At 40.3% G+C, this 15,591-nt stretch overlaps 1 protein-coding gene across 1 annotated transcript in view; it reads left to right on the top strand.

Annotated features, from left to right (window-relative positions):
- The window catches only part of myo1d (myosin 1D), a 520,742-nt gene that overhangs the window by 98,292 nt on the left and 406,859 nt on the right, over window positions 1-15,591 (top strand). Inside the window, exons 2-7 of the mRNA XM_080213488.1 lie at window positions 4,055-4,263; window positions 5,275-5,368; window positions 9,421-9,586; window positions 9,983-10,036; window positions 12,087-12,182; window positions 12,945-13,061. Coding sequence (XP_080069614.1) covers window positions 4,055-4,263; window positions 5,275-5,368; window positions 9,421-9,586; window positions 9,983-10,036; window positions 12,087-12,182; window positions 12,945-13,061 — 736 coding nt within the window. The remainder of the gene's footprint in view (window positions 1-4,054; window positions 4,264-5,274; window positions 5,369-9,420; window positions 9,587-9,982; window positions 10,037-12,086; window positions 12,183-12,944; window positions 13,062-15,591) is intronic.

Raw genomic sequence — 15,591 nt, 5'->3', positions numbered from 1 at the left:
AGTTTTTTTCCTTAAAAAAAATTACATTTTTAAATTTAAAAAATTCCCTGGTGGTGTTGGCATGGTGTGTACAATCTGGTGTGAGCAAGCTGGAAGGAAGCATTATCTGGATGTGGGAGGTGTTTTAGTCACAGTGCAGCTGGCAAGCCCAGGTCTACTGTGAAGGAAGGAAGTGTCTAAGGGTGTCGGGGCTGAATTCTAACTCTTGCTATCAGACAGGAGCTACCCTGAGGCCTGGTTCAGACTCTCGATTTTGGGAAATTAACTCACTAAGCTATTAAGTGCTCCTCTGTCAATCATTTCACTGTAACAACACAATAATGAAACAAGTATTTATTTTTCAATTTAATTTCACATATGGAGTACTTTACAACCAGAAATTTTCAGTAGCATAGAAATTTAGCCATTCACTTTTCCCCAACTCCCACCAAAGTGTGCCGTTTACCTAATTCTCAGGTGTTCTAACAGGATGAATTAAAGTTAATTTCCCCCTCCCTAAATTTATTTTGCTCTATCCTTCATAAATCTTTCCCTCCTGAAAAAGGTGGTTTATGCTGGGATGGGACTCAGGAGGCCTATTCTTTGTTGAAGTGGACCATTCTCCATTATTAAGTCAGACAAAATCCTGACCACTCTGGATCTGTACGTGCCCCTCCAGCAAGCGTTTCTGGACAGCAATGAGGACATGGGAGTTCCAACTGTATTAAATTTACTATCTTTGTTTTTCCATACCAAGGATTGGAGATGCTGGTGGCAATTATAACTAATCTGGCATTCAGTGTAGCTCCAATTTAGGACCACCATGGTATCACTTCATCCAAACTATTTGCCTGCTGAGCAACTGCAATCTTTCAATCAGTTCTATAATGCATTGGAAGGGTGAAAAACATTCGGTCTTTCTTGTAGTCAGTTACAGTCAGTTCTTAATGAAGGTCAAGTTTATAGCTTATAAAATTTGTCAAAAACCTCCTCTTTCATAGTTCCAAAGTGCTGTGTTTCTCCTGACCATGTGCAGCCTGCAGCACCATTCTCAGATTGGATATAAGGGGAAAAAAAGCCAGTGACTGCATGGAGAGAGTGCTCTAGCCTGGAGGGACTAGTTATCGAATCCTGGAGAGTGTACATTGAGTCATGTGAAATGGTCACGTAACTGCCAAAGACCCTTGTGTGGACATGAAGTAGGGAGTTACTGCTGAGTAAGATTGATGCATAGTACTAGACTTAAATGTAGGACATGAAATAAACCACACTTTATTCTTCTAGTATGCAGCTGCAGAGAAAAGTCTGCGACCTCGCTCCTGGTGTACTGCTGGAAGATATTGCCGCCCAGATGTGTGAATATGCACTCATATGTAGCCTTAATGCTTGTAAAGATTGGACTGCAGAGCTAGGCAGCTGAAACTCTACATCTTTGGTTAATGGCAATGTGTATCTGTCCCTGGATGGTTGCATGGTAAGTGGTTTCACAACACCAGGTTAAAGTCCAACAGGTTTATTTGGTGGTAAATGCCACTAGCTTTCAGGGTTTGCCCCTTCGTCAGTGAGTGGGAGTTCTGATCACAAACCTTCGTTTTGTGATCAGGTTTGTGATCAGATCTCCCACTCACCTGATGAAGGGGCACACCCTGAAAGCTAGTGGCGTTTACTACCAAATAAACCTGTTGGACTTTAATCCGGTGTTGAGACTTACTGTGTTTACCCAAGTCCAACGCCTGCATGCCCACATCATGGGTTCATGGTGCTAACAATCTCATATTTTATGGTGAGGTGCAGTGATCACTATGCAAAGGCAGGAACCCCTTGGAAATTGTCCACCATAAACAAGGGCTCAGGCTCTTCTCCATGCCTGATAACCACCTGATGACTATCTTCCTGCAGAGAAGTGGGGAGCCAAGCAGAGTCTCCTTCGGCAGCTTGTGATGACCCTGCCTGTTGGAGTTTTTGAACCAGTATATTCTCCCAGGCAGTTTCAGTATTCCAACATCTGAACAGACAAGTTCTCAATGTACCAGGAAAACCCCCACCAGGAGAAAACAGTAAAAACTGGGAAATAAGTGTTCTGGTACTGTTTTTGTATACCTTAAAGTAGCTAATCTGGCTTACTAATAGAACTTTTAGACCCATCAGGGATGCCTGGTGAGCTAACCCCATGCCAACAGAAAACTTCACAAACCAGGGCTAAAATAGTAAGCTGTAATGAACCTATCTAGATGAACAGCAGGAAGTTTTGCATTGGGCTGTACCTATGCATTGTTAAGTCTTTTAGAAACATCATTGTACACGTTTGCTTCTGAAGTAATTTCAGGACTTGCACCTCCATTTTATTCACAGGAAATCTGTTTTAGAGGGTCTTAAACATGGGCTAGACTTCAGTTTGTGTCAAACCAGAGGGCAGTAGACTGTCATATAACTTCTAGTCAAGAACTTCTAGTCAAGAGTTTCTAGTCAAGAATATCATTTCTGCCTCAATACTGGGCAATATAACAAAGCTTAAATTTAATCAATGCTCACTTCTGACCTTATTAGAGTGAAGAAGTTCATCATTATGCACAGGTTTATTTTCATCATTGTACACAGACTGGAAAAAAAACTATTATTTTGTTTGGAATCATGAGATTCTTAGAGCAGAAAAAGTTTAATAAAGGTAGTAAAAATCATGAGGGTGATGGACAGAATAGACCGTGGGAAGTTGTTCTCCTTGTTGGTGGAGTTGAGAACCAGAAGATGTTGAGATGATTGGCAAAAGAAGCAATGGGGACATGGGGAAAAAACCTACTAAACTGGAATGCAGTGCCAGAAAGGCAGATTCAAACACGGCTTTCAATCAGGAATTGGGTAATTATCTGAAGAGAAAAGATCTGTGGGGCTAGGAGAAAAGGCAGAGCAGTGGAATTAGCGGAGTTGCTCTCAGAGAGAGCGAGTATGCATGTGAAATGTAAAATGGCATCCTTCTGCTTTGTAACAATTCTGTGATTTTAGTCCACATCCATTTTTGCATTTATTTAAAAAACTTAGTTCTGTGAAATTCATTTGGAAAATAAATCTGTACACAATGATGAACTTCTTCACTCTAATAAGGTCTGCAGTGAACGTTGTTAAGTTTAAACATTATTATATTGACCAGTATTGAAAAACCAATGATATTCTTGATCAGAAGTTATAGGGCAATCTACTGCCCTCTGGTGAATAAATAGGGAAACTATTGCATAGGGGTTAACTAATTTAAATTGGGCTGTTGGAGCTTGTCCTGTGGATTACTTAGAGGTGACCAGAAAACCTCGGAAGCTTCTTCAAAAGTTTAAGTCTGGGTTTGAACTAATTTGCATATATCTCAAGTTGCTGATAAAGTTCTGATATTGCCACCACTGAGACAACAGTGCTAATTGCAGCCCTTTCTAAGACTTCAGGCCCAAAAAGACCAACTGGGTGAAACAGCAAGTCGGAGAAAAGGACAGTTCAAAGATTCTCTGGGCTTCATGGCTGGATTGCCATGATTTGTGAGGTGGGGTCATAGTCTGGAGACTTCAACCCAAATCTTGTACAGTAGGGTTTGAGAGCAGTGTGTTTGTGCCAACTCCTATTCTTGCAGTTGATACTTTTTAAGTAAATTGCAGGATAGTATTAAGACCAAAATTTTGATTTATACAAGTTTTCAGATAGATGGTAAACATTACCTATCTCTTGCACAAACTCTTGTGATTGTGTGGTGTCCTTTGAACCAGAACCAATAGAGTAAGGAAGATTTGTTATTCCTTTAAAATGTGTGTGGAAACTAGAATTGTATTAAGAGTATTTGAATGGGACTTCTAAATGTTTTTCAGTTGTAAAGCATTCTCATTTATATTAAAGTAATAGTGAAATCCTGTTGGTACTTTCTTCATGGGAGCAGTTGGGATATTTAGTAAATTTTGTTATTTTAATTTACAGATCCACCATGGGAATTGTAAAAATTATCTTTTATCATGGCCTATATTGTATCATACAACAATTTCTATGCAGTTGCCTAGAAAAATGGCCCTTTTTAACTTGTTTCTTCTTTCTTTTCCCCCAACAGATTTGAGAAGGGCAAAATTTATTCATACATCGGTGAAGTAGTGGTTTCTGTTAACCCTTACCGTCCTTTGAATATCTATGGAAAGGATACCATTGAGCAATACAAGGGCCGTGAGCTGTATGAGAGACCACCTCACCTATTCGCTATTGCAGATGCAACATATAAAGCCATGAAGCGAAGGGCAAAGGACACCTGCATAGTCATATCAGGTAGGGAGTGATTAATTAACAGAAAATGCTGGGCTGGTCAGAAGAATTTTTTAATTGATTTCTATTTAATTGATTTAATCTACATTGTATTTTTGAATGTCACCATTTGCTGGCGTAGTTATACTTGGCTTCACGCTCTAAATATAAGTTAAAGGTCCCTCTTCGTATGAGATCAACTTCAGGCAAATTACTTTTAATTGTTAGCCATTCTGTGCATCCGCCTGAGTTTAGCAGTGAGCTAGTAATCTGGAGAGGTTCCATGTGAGCATGTATTTAGATGGTGCCTTGCACAACTTCAAGATGACGGAAAGTGCTTTACCACCAATGACTCACTTTTAAAGTTTATTCACTGTTGTAATATAGGAAATGCAATTATCATTTGGATGGTCTCACAAACAGCAATTTTCACCGCAGCATTTTGGAAAACTAACAGTTGTGCAATTTGGAAAACGAAGAATTGATCAGTATTTTAAAGTCCTCCTGATAGTTTTTGGGCAAGACACCAACTATTGGCTTCTGGACTTTACCAAGATAACAGATCACATTGCATTACACCTTTTGTCATGATATACTACATGAAGATGAACAATACAGCAAGTACCCTGTTAATTACTAAGACATCCTCCATGCTGAGAAGCACAGCTGCTCTAGCATGTACAGTGTAAAATGACTAATAAATGAAGACGTCTGAAGGATGAGAGAAGGAGACAAGCTTTAGCAGGAACTGGAAATGACGCTTGTGTTAAAGGAAATCAAGTTATTCAGTTCCACCCTGTGAATATCTTATTTTGGTTGATGTACTGTTTTAGAATATTTAAATGGGAGGAGACTGGTTTCAGCTGTGAAGCAAGTTGTGTTTTGATCTGAGAGAGTATGGCTGAAATAAACCACTATATTTGGTTGCACTTTGGTTTGTTGGCCTCTCCCAGTAATGGCTTTATGTTGTAACAATATTACTAATCTGCAGCAGCATCAGTATAGCTGTTAATTTTTCCTTTTTCTGGATTCCAGGGGAGAGTGGCGCTGGTAAAACAGAAGCTAGTAAATACATCATGCAGTTCATTGCCGCTATTACAAATCCCAGCCAGCGTCAGGAAGTGGAAAGGTAATAAATAGAAACCTTCACTTGTGCAGAATTTGAATAATTGTTACCTTTCATAACGTGCACTTTAATATTTTCTTTAAACACTGCATGTAGGGGAGAAATGTTCCCAGAATGGAGACTGCTGAACAGCCTAAAGTGCAAGATATTTGGACTGATTCTTGTTGCCTTCATTATGATGATATAATTTAATTCTAATTGCATAACACATTTTGTAATGGTCTCCAAAAGAAAGCCCAAGTTTCATCCATTCATACACCAGAACATATGTCGAGCACCAGAAAACATAACTCCACCTCCAGGCCAGGATACAAAATTGGCTCTTGTAATCACCACCTCGTGGAGAAAAATCCAAAAGTGATGCATTGACCTACAAGGCTGGGCAAAGGTTCCATAATCTTATGATAGTCATACAGCCTTCTCCAGTCCACGTCTGATCCCGACCAATCTCAGGATTCAAGTGTGCATTTTTAATAGTGCTTGAGCTAGTCTCGGTAATATTTAAAGAAGTACTTCATTTCAGCAAATTACTTTGAAATGCAGTGACCGTTGGTGAGTAGGCAAGTTTCAGGATACACAGTAATATCCCAAAACAAGCTGTGGTTGGAAAAACAATTCATTTTTTTTTGTTAGATAAATGTTGGCTGGAACACTGGACAACATTCTTCCTCCTTCAAATAGTGACTCAGAAACCAATGTCCGCAATATCATTTTTGACTGATGTAAAGGCAAGGGAATAGTTTTTCATGACATTTGACCAGCATCAACAGAGATAGCTACAGATTTACATTACCGTAAGATGGGAACAGCCTCCCTCCTACTCAGAAAACTCTGAATGCAAGGCATGCAACAGATTCACAACTGTTTGGGTGAACAAGCTCCTCCTTAACTCAGTCCTAAACCTGCTCCCTCTTATTTTGAGGCTATGCCCCTCGTCCTAGTTTCACCCGCCAGTGGAAACAACTCCCCTGCTTCCATCTTATTTATTTCCTTCATAATTTTCATCTAAATTCCAATGAATATAGTCCCTGTCTACTCAGTCTGTCCTCATAAGCCAACCCTCTTAACTGTTAGTGTATCTCCTTTGTTCTCCCTCTTTCTCAAGTAAGGAGACCAAAACTGCACACAGTACTCCAGGTGTGGCCTCACTAGCACCTTATACAGCTGCAATATAACCTCCCTGTTTTTAAACTTCATCCCTCGATCAATGACGGACAAAATTCCATTTGCCTACTTAATTACCTGCTGCACCTGCAAACCAACTTTTTGCAATTCATGCACAAGGATACTCAAGTCCCTCTGCACAGCAGCATGCTGCAACCCCTTTACCATTTAAATAATAGTCCATTTTGCTATTATTCTTACCAAAATGGATGACCTCACATTTACCAACATTGTAGTACATTTGCCAGACCCTTGTCCACTCACTCAAACTATCTATAGCCCTCTGCAGACTTCCAATGTCCTTTGCTCTACCATTCATATTCATGTCATCTGCAAACTTTGACACATTATCCAACTCCAACTCCAAATCTTTGATGTAGATTGTACACAATTGCAGTCCCAACACTGATCCCCAGTGCACACCACTAGTCACTGATCACCAACCAGAAAAACACCCATTTATCCCTCTCTTGGCTTTGTTAGTTAACCAATCCTCTTGCTAATACATTATTCATAACGCCATGCACCTTTATCTGATGCAGTAGTCTTTTGTGCGGCACCTTGTCGAATACCTTATGGAAACCCAGATACACCACATCCACCATGCTTGTAATGTACTCAAAGAATTTCAGAAAATTAGTTAAACATGACCTGCCTTTCATGAACCTATGTTGCGTCTGCCCAATAGGACAAACTCCATCAGTAGGTGTTAATTAGCAGTATTTTATAAGCAATCTTTTTTGCAGATGGAATGAAGAAGTTGTGAAGCAGCTACACCACAAAGAGGAATGCTTAAAGAATGGTTATGTACTGTACTAATTCTCACAATTCAAAATTTTTCCTGAAAACTTTGACCCCAATTAATATATTCTATTTTAGATCTTATGGAATTAAGGACCATGTTATATTCTGAGCCATGTGAACACAGGATAAACTTGTTAGAATCTAGCTTGGTCGATCATAATCACTTAAAAAATGTATTGCATGGAAGAACCAAGATGAAGAAATAGGCAGCATGACTCCAAGATTAAATTGACACACTAAACAAATTTTCCTTATACTAACTTGAACAGATCAAACACAAGCAATAATGACTAAATAGCTACGTTGTTTAGATTCAGTTTCTTATTTGCTCAATGTGAGATTCACCTTGAATTCAATCCAACAGACTTAGCACAACTTAACCTTTTTATGGTAGTTTTCACTCTGATAGATGTTTAAATCTACTTATACTCTAGAAGGTAGTTCATTTGTCTCTGGATTTGCCTACATAGGACTGATTCAAATATAGGCATCGTGGATGGTAACACGCACAACCCACCAGAGATACGTAGATGCTGCTTTGGCATCTATTTCATAGCTGGACTTCTCCTTTCTGTATAGAGCTACTTGGTCCTACCCAATTCCCTAGAACTCCTTATTTTCCTCTATAAACATGGAAACCTGAGTTATTTACTTAAATACAACAGACAGGTTGGCTTCAGCCTCCGGTCAGCTTCTGTTACACTTTTCCCTGAAAAAGAACTCCACCATTTTACCTTTTGGAACATATTTCCATCCTCAACAATTTTCTCCATAGCAACATCAGGTTTTTAGAAGCAAGAAAGACCCATCAGCTGCGTCAAAAGTTGAGGCAAAGATTGTAAACGTACCCAAACATACTAAACCAAACCAAAAGTTAAAAAACCCATTCACCTTAAACTGAAAGCAAAACTCTTAACATTCTTAAACCTTCGTATAATCCACAACAGAGTGAGTTAAAACAACCTCTTGGAGAAACTAAGCCACTTTGCACAAATCCTAGGATTACATTTGTAAATCACTGATTTTGGCAGAGTTGTGTAAATTTTCCATTTAATTTGTAGGCATCTTTTTGCAAATGATCCTAATACCTCAGTGCCTTGGAGGTTGGTTCAGCTGAGTCCCTCAGCGAGTGAGATTTTTGCATCAGATACTTTGAGTATTGACAATATTAGTGAGGGAATTGAGGTCAACCAGAACATAACCTATTGCCAGAATATGTGATGCCTTTTACTCCATCCTGCCTTCTGACTTGCTGACCATTTGCAACATAATATGATGGACAGATCTCAAAGCAGCAGAAACCCAACCAAATAGCTTGGTGCAAAAGGGTGCCCCAGACAACTTAGTCAACCCTATTTTTCTTTGAAGAACATGCTTGCACCAAAGAGACAAGTTCCCTGGAGCAGTGCTACAGTTGTGTAGTATATCAACAAGTCAGCTGGAATTCTTTCTTGTTGCTTTTCCCTTTGTGCTCCAAGTATGTTACAGCTATCACCAAATTTGCACAGCCCTCCCTTTCTAACACCGCACCGTGCAGGGGAAGCCCTGCAACAACTTCACTCATCAAATAGGCTTTTCACCATGGGTTGATTTGGATTGTTTTCAATCTGAGGACAAATGTTCACAATATGTCATTGCTGCATTCCAAGACAATCAAACTGTGGCCTTTGGTGTGATGTTGTGGTCCCTCAGGCCAAATTACAGATGGTTGCTCTCAAAGTTATCTACAGACTGACCGTTGGGTTCTTCTGTAGCCTCCTCCAGTTATAGATGAAAGGTTTTCTTCAAAATGAGACCTTACATCTGACATTGAGAGGGCTTTTTTGATCAACTTAATCATAAAATGCCACAGTGTTCTAGAAAAGCTCCCATTGCATTGACAATATTTTATTTTTGTTAAGTTGAGCTCAATTAAAAAATGATGAGTTGTTATCCTGGATGAACAATTAATGATAGTTGATATTTTAAATTACGTAACTAATATGTGGGGTACTGAGGTATGTGTAAATAGGTGTGTGTTTCTCCAGGTCAGTGTCCAGAAGGTGTTGTTAGCATGATGTGATGCATTAATGATTCTTCTGTTGCAGGGTAAAGAACATGTTGCTAAAGTCTAATTGTGTATTGGAAGCCTTTGGAAATGCCAAAACCAACCGCAATGACAATTCCAGTCGATTTGGAAAGTATATGGATATTAACTTTGACTTTAAAGGCGACCCTATAGGGGGGCACATCAGCAACTACCTGCTGGAAAAAGTAAGCTTCGATATTACCAAATTAATTTGTTTCTAACTAGCCTGTTTATTGGAGCAAAAGGGGAAAAGAGAAAAGTCACTGATTTCTGACATTTTCAAAATGGGTGCAGCTTGCTTGCTGTGCCAACAGAGAATACTTCAGGCCAGGTAGTTTAAATTGATGCTATAAAGATCTTCCTGGTGCTGAATTTTTAATTTCATCAGGTGCTTTACTCAGTCCTGCAGCAAAGGTATTTAGAACTTGTAACAATGTCCAGATTCCGGAGTGGCAAAGAATTCTATTGCGTATTAGTCGTTTGAGGGATTAAAGCATTTGCCTATGTAGCATCAACAGGCTTGTTATAAACCCTTCCCGGTTGTTGCTTTACCTAAAACTTTGTTGATCCTTGTTTGACAGTCTCGGGTTATTGTACAGCAACGAGGAGAACGAAACTTCCACTCCTTTCATCAGGTTAGTGTGAATAATCTGATCAGACCATTCAAGATCCTATGTTATGTTTGATTCTGGTTAAATTTACTTTATTATTTAGACTTGTATCTACAGCTTGCAGCTGAAAATCTTTCAGCTGTAGCCAAATGGCAAGTCTGTTGACCTCTGCACCCTGCCCACATCACATGTTTATCGCAGTGTTTTTCATCCTTTAGTTTTGTACCCCATTATTCACACAGTAGCACAATGGTTAGCACTACTCCCTCACAGTGCCAGGGACCTGGGTTCGATTCCCAGCTTGGGTCACTGTCTGTGCAGAGTGTGCATGTTGTCCTCGTGTCTGCATGGGTTTCTTCTAGGTGCTCTGGTTTCCTCCCATAGTCCGAAAGATGCGCTGGTTGGGTGCATTGGCCGTGCTAAATTTTCCCTCAGTGTATCCAAACAGGTGCCAAAGTGTGGTGACTAGGGGATTTTCACAGTAACTTCATTGCAATGGTTATGTAAGCCTATTTGTGACACTAATAAAAAAATTTTTAAATACCACGTTTCATGGCAGGGGGAGGCAGCCAACTATTGACTGCTGGTGGGATTCTCTGGTCCAACCATTGTCAACAGGGTTTCCCATTGAATGCACCCCTCTCCTCCATGAAACACACAGCTGGGGTGTACTCCTTGCAGCAGGACCACAACATCCTACTGGTTTGAATAGCTAGAAAGGAACTCTTCAAGGTGCTGGCTCTGACCTGGGCACAGTGTCAGGATGTAGGTTACTCACTAATGCCTTGCCCAAATGTCCATTCTTCTAATGTTAATCTAGGATGCTAAGTGCCATGTGACTTGTGCCATGTGAAGGGCATCTCATCTCTCAAATTCCAAACATGTATGCTTTCTGCCCAGCAAAAAAAAGACTTGCATTTATATAGAATTTTCATAACTCAGAACCTTCCATAGTGCTTTACAGACAAGAAAGTATTGTTACAATAAAACAATGTAGCAGCCAGTTTGTTGACAGCCTAATCTTGCATGCACATAAATGATTTATATTACTAATCATGATTGTGTGAGAAATATTGGACTGGATACCAGGGGGGAACTCCCCTGCACATCTCCAAACTAATTCCATGGGGTCCTTCATGTAAATCACCAAGAGCAAGCAAGCTCTAGGTTTAAAGTGTAAGTCATGATGTAGAGGTGCCAGCATTGGACTGGGGTGAACACGGTAAGAAGTCTCACAACATCAGGTGTGGAAGGTTCTCCACTGTGTGGAGAACTTTCCACACACCTGATGAAGGAACCTGTTTCCGAAAGCTTGTGAGATTACTATCAAACTGGTTGGACTCTAACCTGGTGTTGTGAGACTTCTTACCATTTAAAGTGTAATTCAGAGGATGACTCTCCAACTGTGCAGCACTCCCTCAGTTCACCTTTCAGAGCAGATTTGGTACTTTTCATGAGCAGGAGCACTGACTGATTATCTACCCAGGACTACTGAAATATGTGTTGACTCCCAGTTGTAGCTGCTGGTGATGTCCACTAACCCAGCATAGACCGGGAGTCGAGACCTGAGATCTTCAGGTATGAAAGGCTGGGTGCTGCTCGGCCGGTTTAGAGTGTTTCTTATTGCCAATTCAGAGCTTCCTCTAGAAATGGGATCAAAGCTGCTTTTGTATCATGTGAGATTGATACTAATGCTTTGACCCTGAAAAAAGAAAACCTTGCACATCTGCTGGAAATCCCAGAGTGGCCTTACTGATTGACCATCCGTATCACCAGGTTTTGAGAGAGTGTTGACCCAAATAAAACTAGCAAGTTTTCTTCAGTGTTACCTGTAGTTGTGTGAAGCCTGTGTTTCAGGAGCATCCCACAACAGCATGACACTTAACACAATACGAAAACAGCTAACAAAACAGGGAACCTGCAAAAGGAAGGTATTAATTTGCACCTTTATTTGCAAATGGCCACCGCTAATTATTTTCCTCACTGATGTGTCCTCCACAGGATAGAAGAAAATGTGAATGTGGTATAGGTGCTTCTTGTATAAATTGACTTGAAAATGGTGTTTGTATTTTAGTTACTCTCTGGTGCTCCTGAGAAACTGCTACGGACTTTGCACATTCAGAAAGACCCAACTGCCTACAACTTCATCAAAGTCGGAGGGGAGATAAAGGTATGGGTTACAGTATAAGAAAAGAGAGATAAAACAATTCATTTCACCTTCTCCCTTGCCTATCTCTCAAAAGCAGAAATGTAACACCAGAGAGGGATTTTTTAAAAAAATGTATTTTTCAAAAATATTTTTGAACTGGAAATTTGCTGTTAATTTTGTGCTTCCTTCCCATCTCCTTGAAACATGTAATTAGACTGAGGGGAGTGAAGAGCTAATACTACATGTTTTAATGCCTACTGCAGCCTAAACAGGCAGTGCCTTGTCCAATGCTATGCTGAGCCAGCCAGAGCAGGCCTGGAAGTGTTGGCTTGTTAGTCATTAGGGGGCGGACGGGAATGCGGCATGGACAGAATGAGGCATATAGCAGTGTTGCCATGACCACTGAGTGCAGTCTCGCACCCATGCTTGGGTATGTATACTTCCTGTAGGAGTCAGTAGGTCGAGACCAGGAGCAGGAAAAGCTGCTAACCTTGTCCCCGCTAATCCAGGGACCATTCTTTATTCTGGCAGCCTCTGCCATAAATTGACTGAGATGATCTCTCTGAGAAGCTATGGGGGACCTTCTTATGTGACGTTACTCACTGAACCATCTCATTGATTCCTTTGGCAAATCCAATGATTTTTAATATTGTGTATACTGAATAATTTTCTGGTGAAAAATTTGGATGGAACAACGTATTTGGATAAGTTTAACAATGTACCTCTAGAAGGTTTTATGTTGCGTTTAAAATGTGTTTCTAACTTTGTTGCCTCTGTATACAGTCTGCTATAAATGATGCTGCTGAATTTAAAGCTGTCGCAGATGCCATGAAAGTGATTGGTTTCACTGCTGAAGAGATTCAGACGGTCTATAAAATTCTTGCCACTATTCTCCACCTGGTAGGTCCTTTGTTTGTTCCTGTGGTATGTGAAGTAATATTTTATTTTTGAACAGTGACAGCTCATATTAGCTTGATTTGAGTTCAGTGCCTTGACAACCATACCTACGTATGTTCAAACTGCTGGGAGCATTGAACAATAGGAAATATTAAAGAAAATTGTGTTCTGTACAAAAGAGTGAGATGGTTTGAAAGTGTGAATGTACAGGAGACAAAAGTTTGTACAAACCAGCCTCCCATCCATTGACTTTGTTTACACTTCCCGCTGCCTCGGCAAAGCAGCCAGCATAATTAAGGAGCCTACGCACCCCGGACATTCTCTCCTCCACCTTCTTCCTTTGGGAAAAAGATACAAAAGTCTGAGGTCACGTACCATCTGACTTGAGAACAGCTTCTTCCCTGCTGCTGTCAGACTTTTGAATGGACTTAGCTTGCATTAAGCTGTTCTTTCGCTACACCCTAGCTATGACTGTAACATTACATTCTGCACTCTCTCGTTTCCATCTCTATGAACAGTATATTTTGTTTCTGTAGCGCATACGAGACAATACTTTTCACTGTATGTTAATACATGGGACAATAAATCAAATCTATTTTCCTCCATTTCATTTCAGTAGGAATGGATAACTAGGTTAAAAGAAAACAATTTACAAATGCCTTCATCAGATCCCTTCCCCTAGTTCCCCTCACTCTCTTCCCCTCCATCTTCTGCGCTCTCTCCACCACTTCCTCTTCCTCATCCCCCACTCTCAGACTGGAATTTTCCAGCCATTCATGCACGTGCAATCTTCCAATTCTGCCAATGGTGCACCCTCATTGCAGCTTTCATGGTGCTGAGGGGTGCATTCAATGTGAAACCCCATCGACAGTAGCAGAACCAGAGGATCCTGGTACCGTCCAATTCAGGCTGCTTCCACCACTGCTAAACACACAGGGTAAATCCCATCTTCTCTCTCCCCACCCCTTCACACACTCTCTCTTCACCATCCCCTTGCACACTCTTGCACAGTCTCCAATCACTGACTCAGACGTCAGTGTGCTCCACTGCTCGGGCTGCTCTACCTGGACCCCACACTGCTGGTCTGGCTGCATCGCCTGGACTCACACCAGTGATTATAATATTCTTGACTTCCTCCCTGTATTTCCTGATTTACAGCTATTTCTAGGATATTGCTTTTATTAGTTAGTTAGATTGCAACAGTGTTATTCCATTTTTTAATCTTTTCATGGGATGTGGGTGTCGCTGGCTAGGCCTCCATTTATTGCCCATCCCTAACAGTCATTGAGAACATAATCATGAACTGCCTTCTTGAACCCCTGCAATTCTCTATAGTGAGGACCAATGCAAAATACCAATTCGATTCATCTGCAATTGTCTTATTTACCTTTACAAATTTCCGAGGCTCATTTTCTATAGGACCTTGCTCACTTTGACTCTTTCCTTTATAAAATATCCATAGAAACACTTACTAACTATCTTTATCTTTCTGACCTTCTTTCCCTCAAACTCAAATTTTTTATTCCTTATTAATCTTGTAGTCATTCTGTGTTGTTTTCACATTCTATCCAATCTTTTGGCCTATCACCAATCTTAGTTTGATACTAACTTTTTACTATCTTTATTTTTTGTAGTGGCAAAGACATTGGATTGGTCATCTGGAGGCCTTGAATAATGCCACCATGGGAATTAGTGGAATTTGAAATCAATTAATAATATCTGGAATTGAAAGCTGGTCTCAGTGATGGTGACCGTGAAATCATCATTGATTGTTGGCCATACCCATCTGATTCAGTGTTCTTTTAGAGAAGGGCACCTACCAACCTTATCTTGTCTGGCCTACAAGTGATTCAAGAATCACAGCAATGTGGTTAGCTCTTAATTGTTCTCAAAGGCAATTAGGGATGAGTAACAAATGCTAGTCTTGCCAGCGGCGCTCACATCCCATGAATGAATTTTTAAAAAGCTGTGTAAAAAAATGGGCTAAAGCAGCAGAAGAGGGAAAATAGCAAAATAATGGATCAAAGATTAATGTTGTTGAATTTGAGAAAACCATGCTCAAAACTGAACAATTCCACCTCTCAGTTGCTGTTATTGTCCTTCCTCCATTCTCAGTCTCCCCCAACATCCAAATGGCTGCAGTTACCCCTCACAATCATTAAACTTAAAATCAGCAAAGACAGAAGGATGAGACCTTGGAACAGTCAGACTTAAGGGGAAGATAAACCTTCAGTTTATTTTCCAGTATTTTTTCAATTGCACAACTTGTCCACAGTGGCGCTCCCTCCTCTCAGGCTGACTATTTCAAGTCTTAATCCTTGAACCCTTGTTGACCTGTTTCCTCTTTTCTCCTCCTTTGTCTTCTAAACTGTCTTCTCCTTTTCCAAACCCCTTCCCATACTATTACTTCTTGTTATCCTCTTGCTATGCATTTTGTCATTCAATTTCCATTCTGAATGTTTACATAGTGTCAAAATTTAAATTGGAAATTTGCCTATCAACAGTTGTGATAAAGGAAAGCGACACACATGCA

Source organism: Carcharhinus amblyrhynchos, chromosome 27, assembly GCF_965287045.1.
Source record: "Carcharhinus amblyrhynchos chromosome 27, sCarAmb.v2.hapA, whole genome shotgun sequence".
Taxonomy (NCBI): domain Eukaryota; kingdom Metazoa; phylum Chordata; class Chondrichthyes; order Carcharhiniformes; family Carcharhinidae; genus Carcharhinus; species Carcharhinus amblyrhynchos.
Note: the sequence above shows the minus strand (reverse complement) of the source record. Positions and strands in the feature narration are given on the sequence as shown.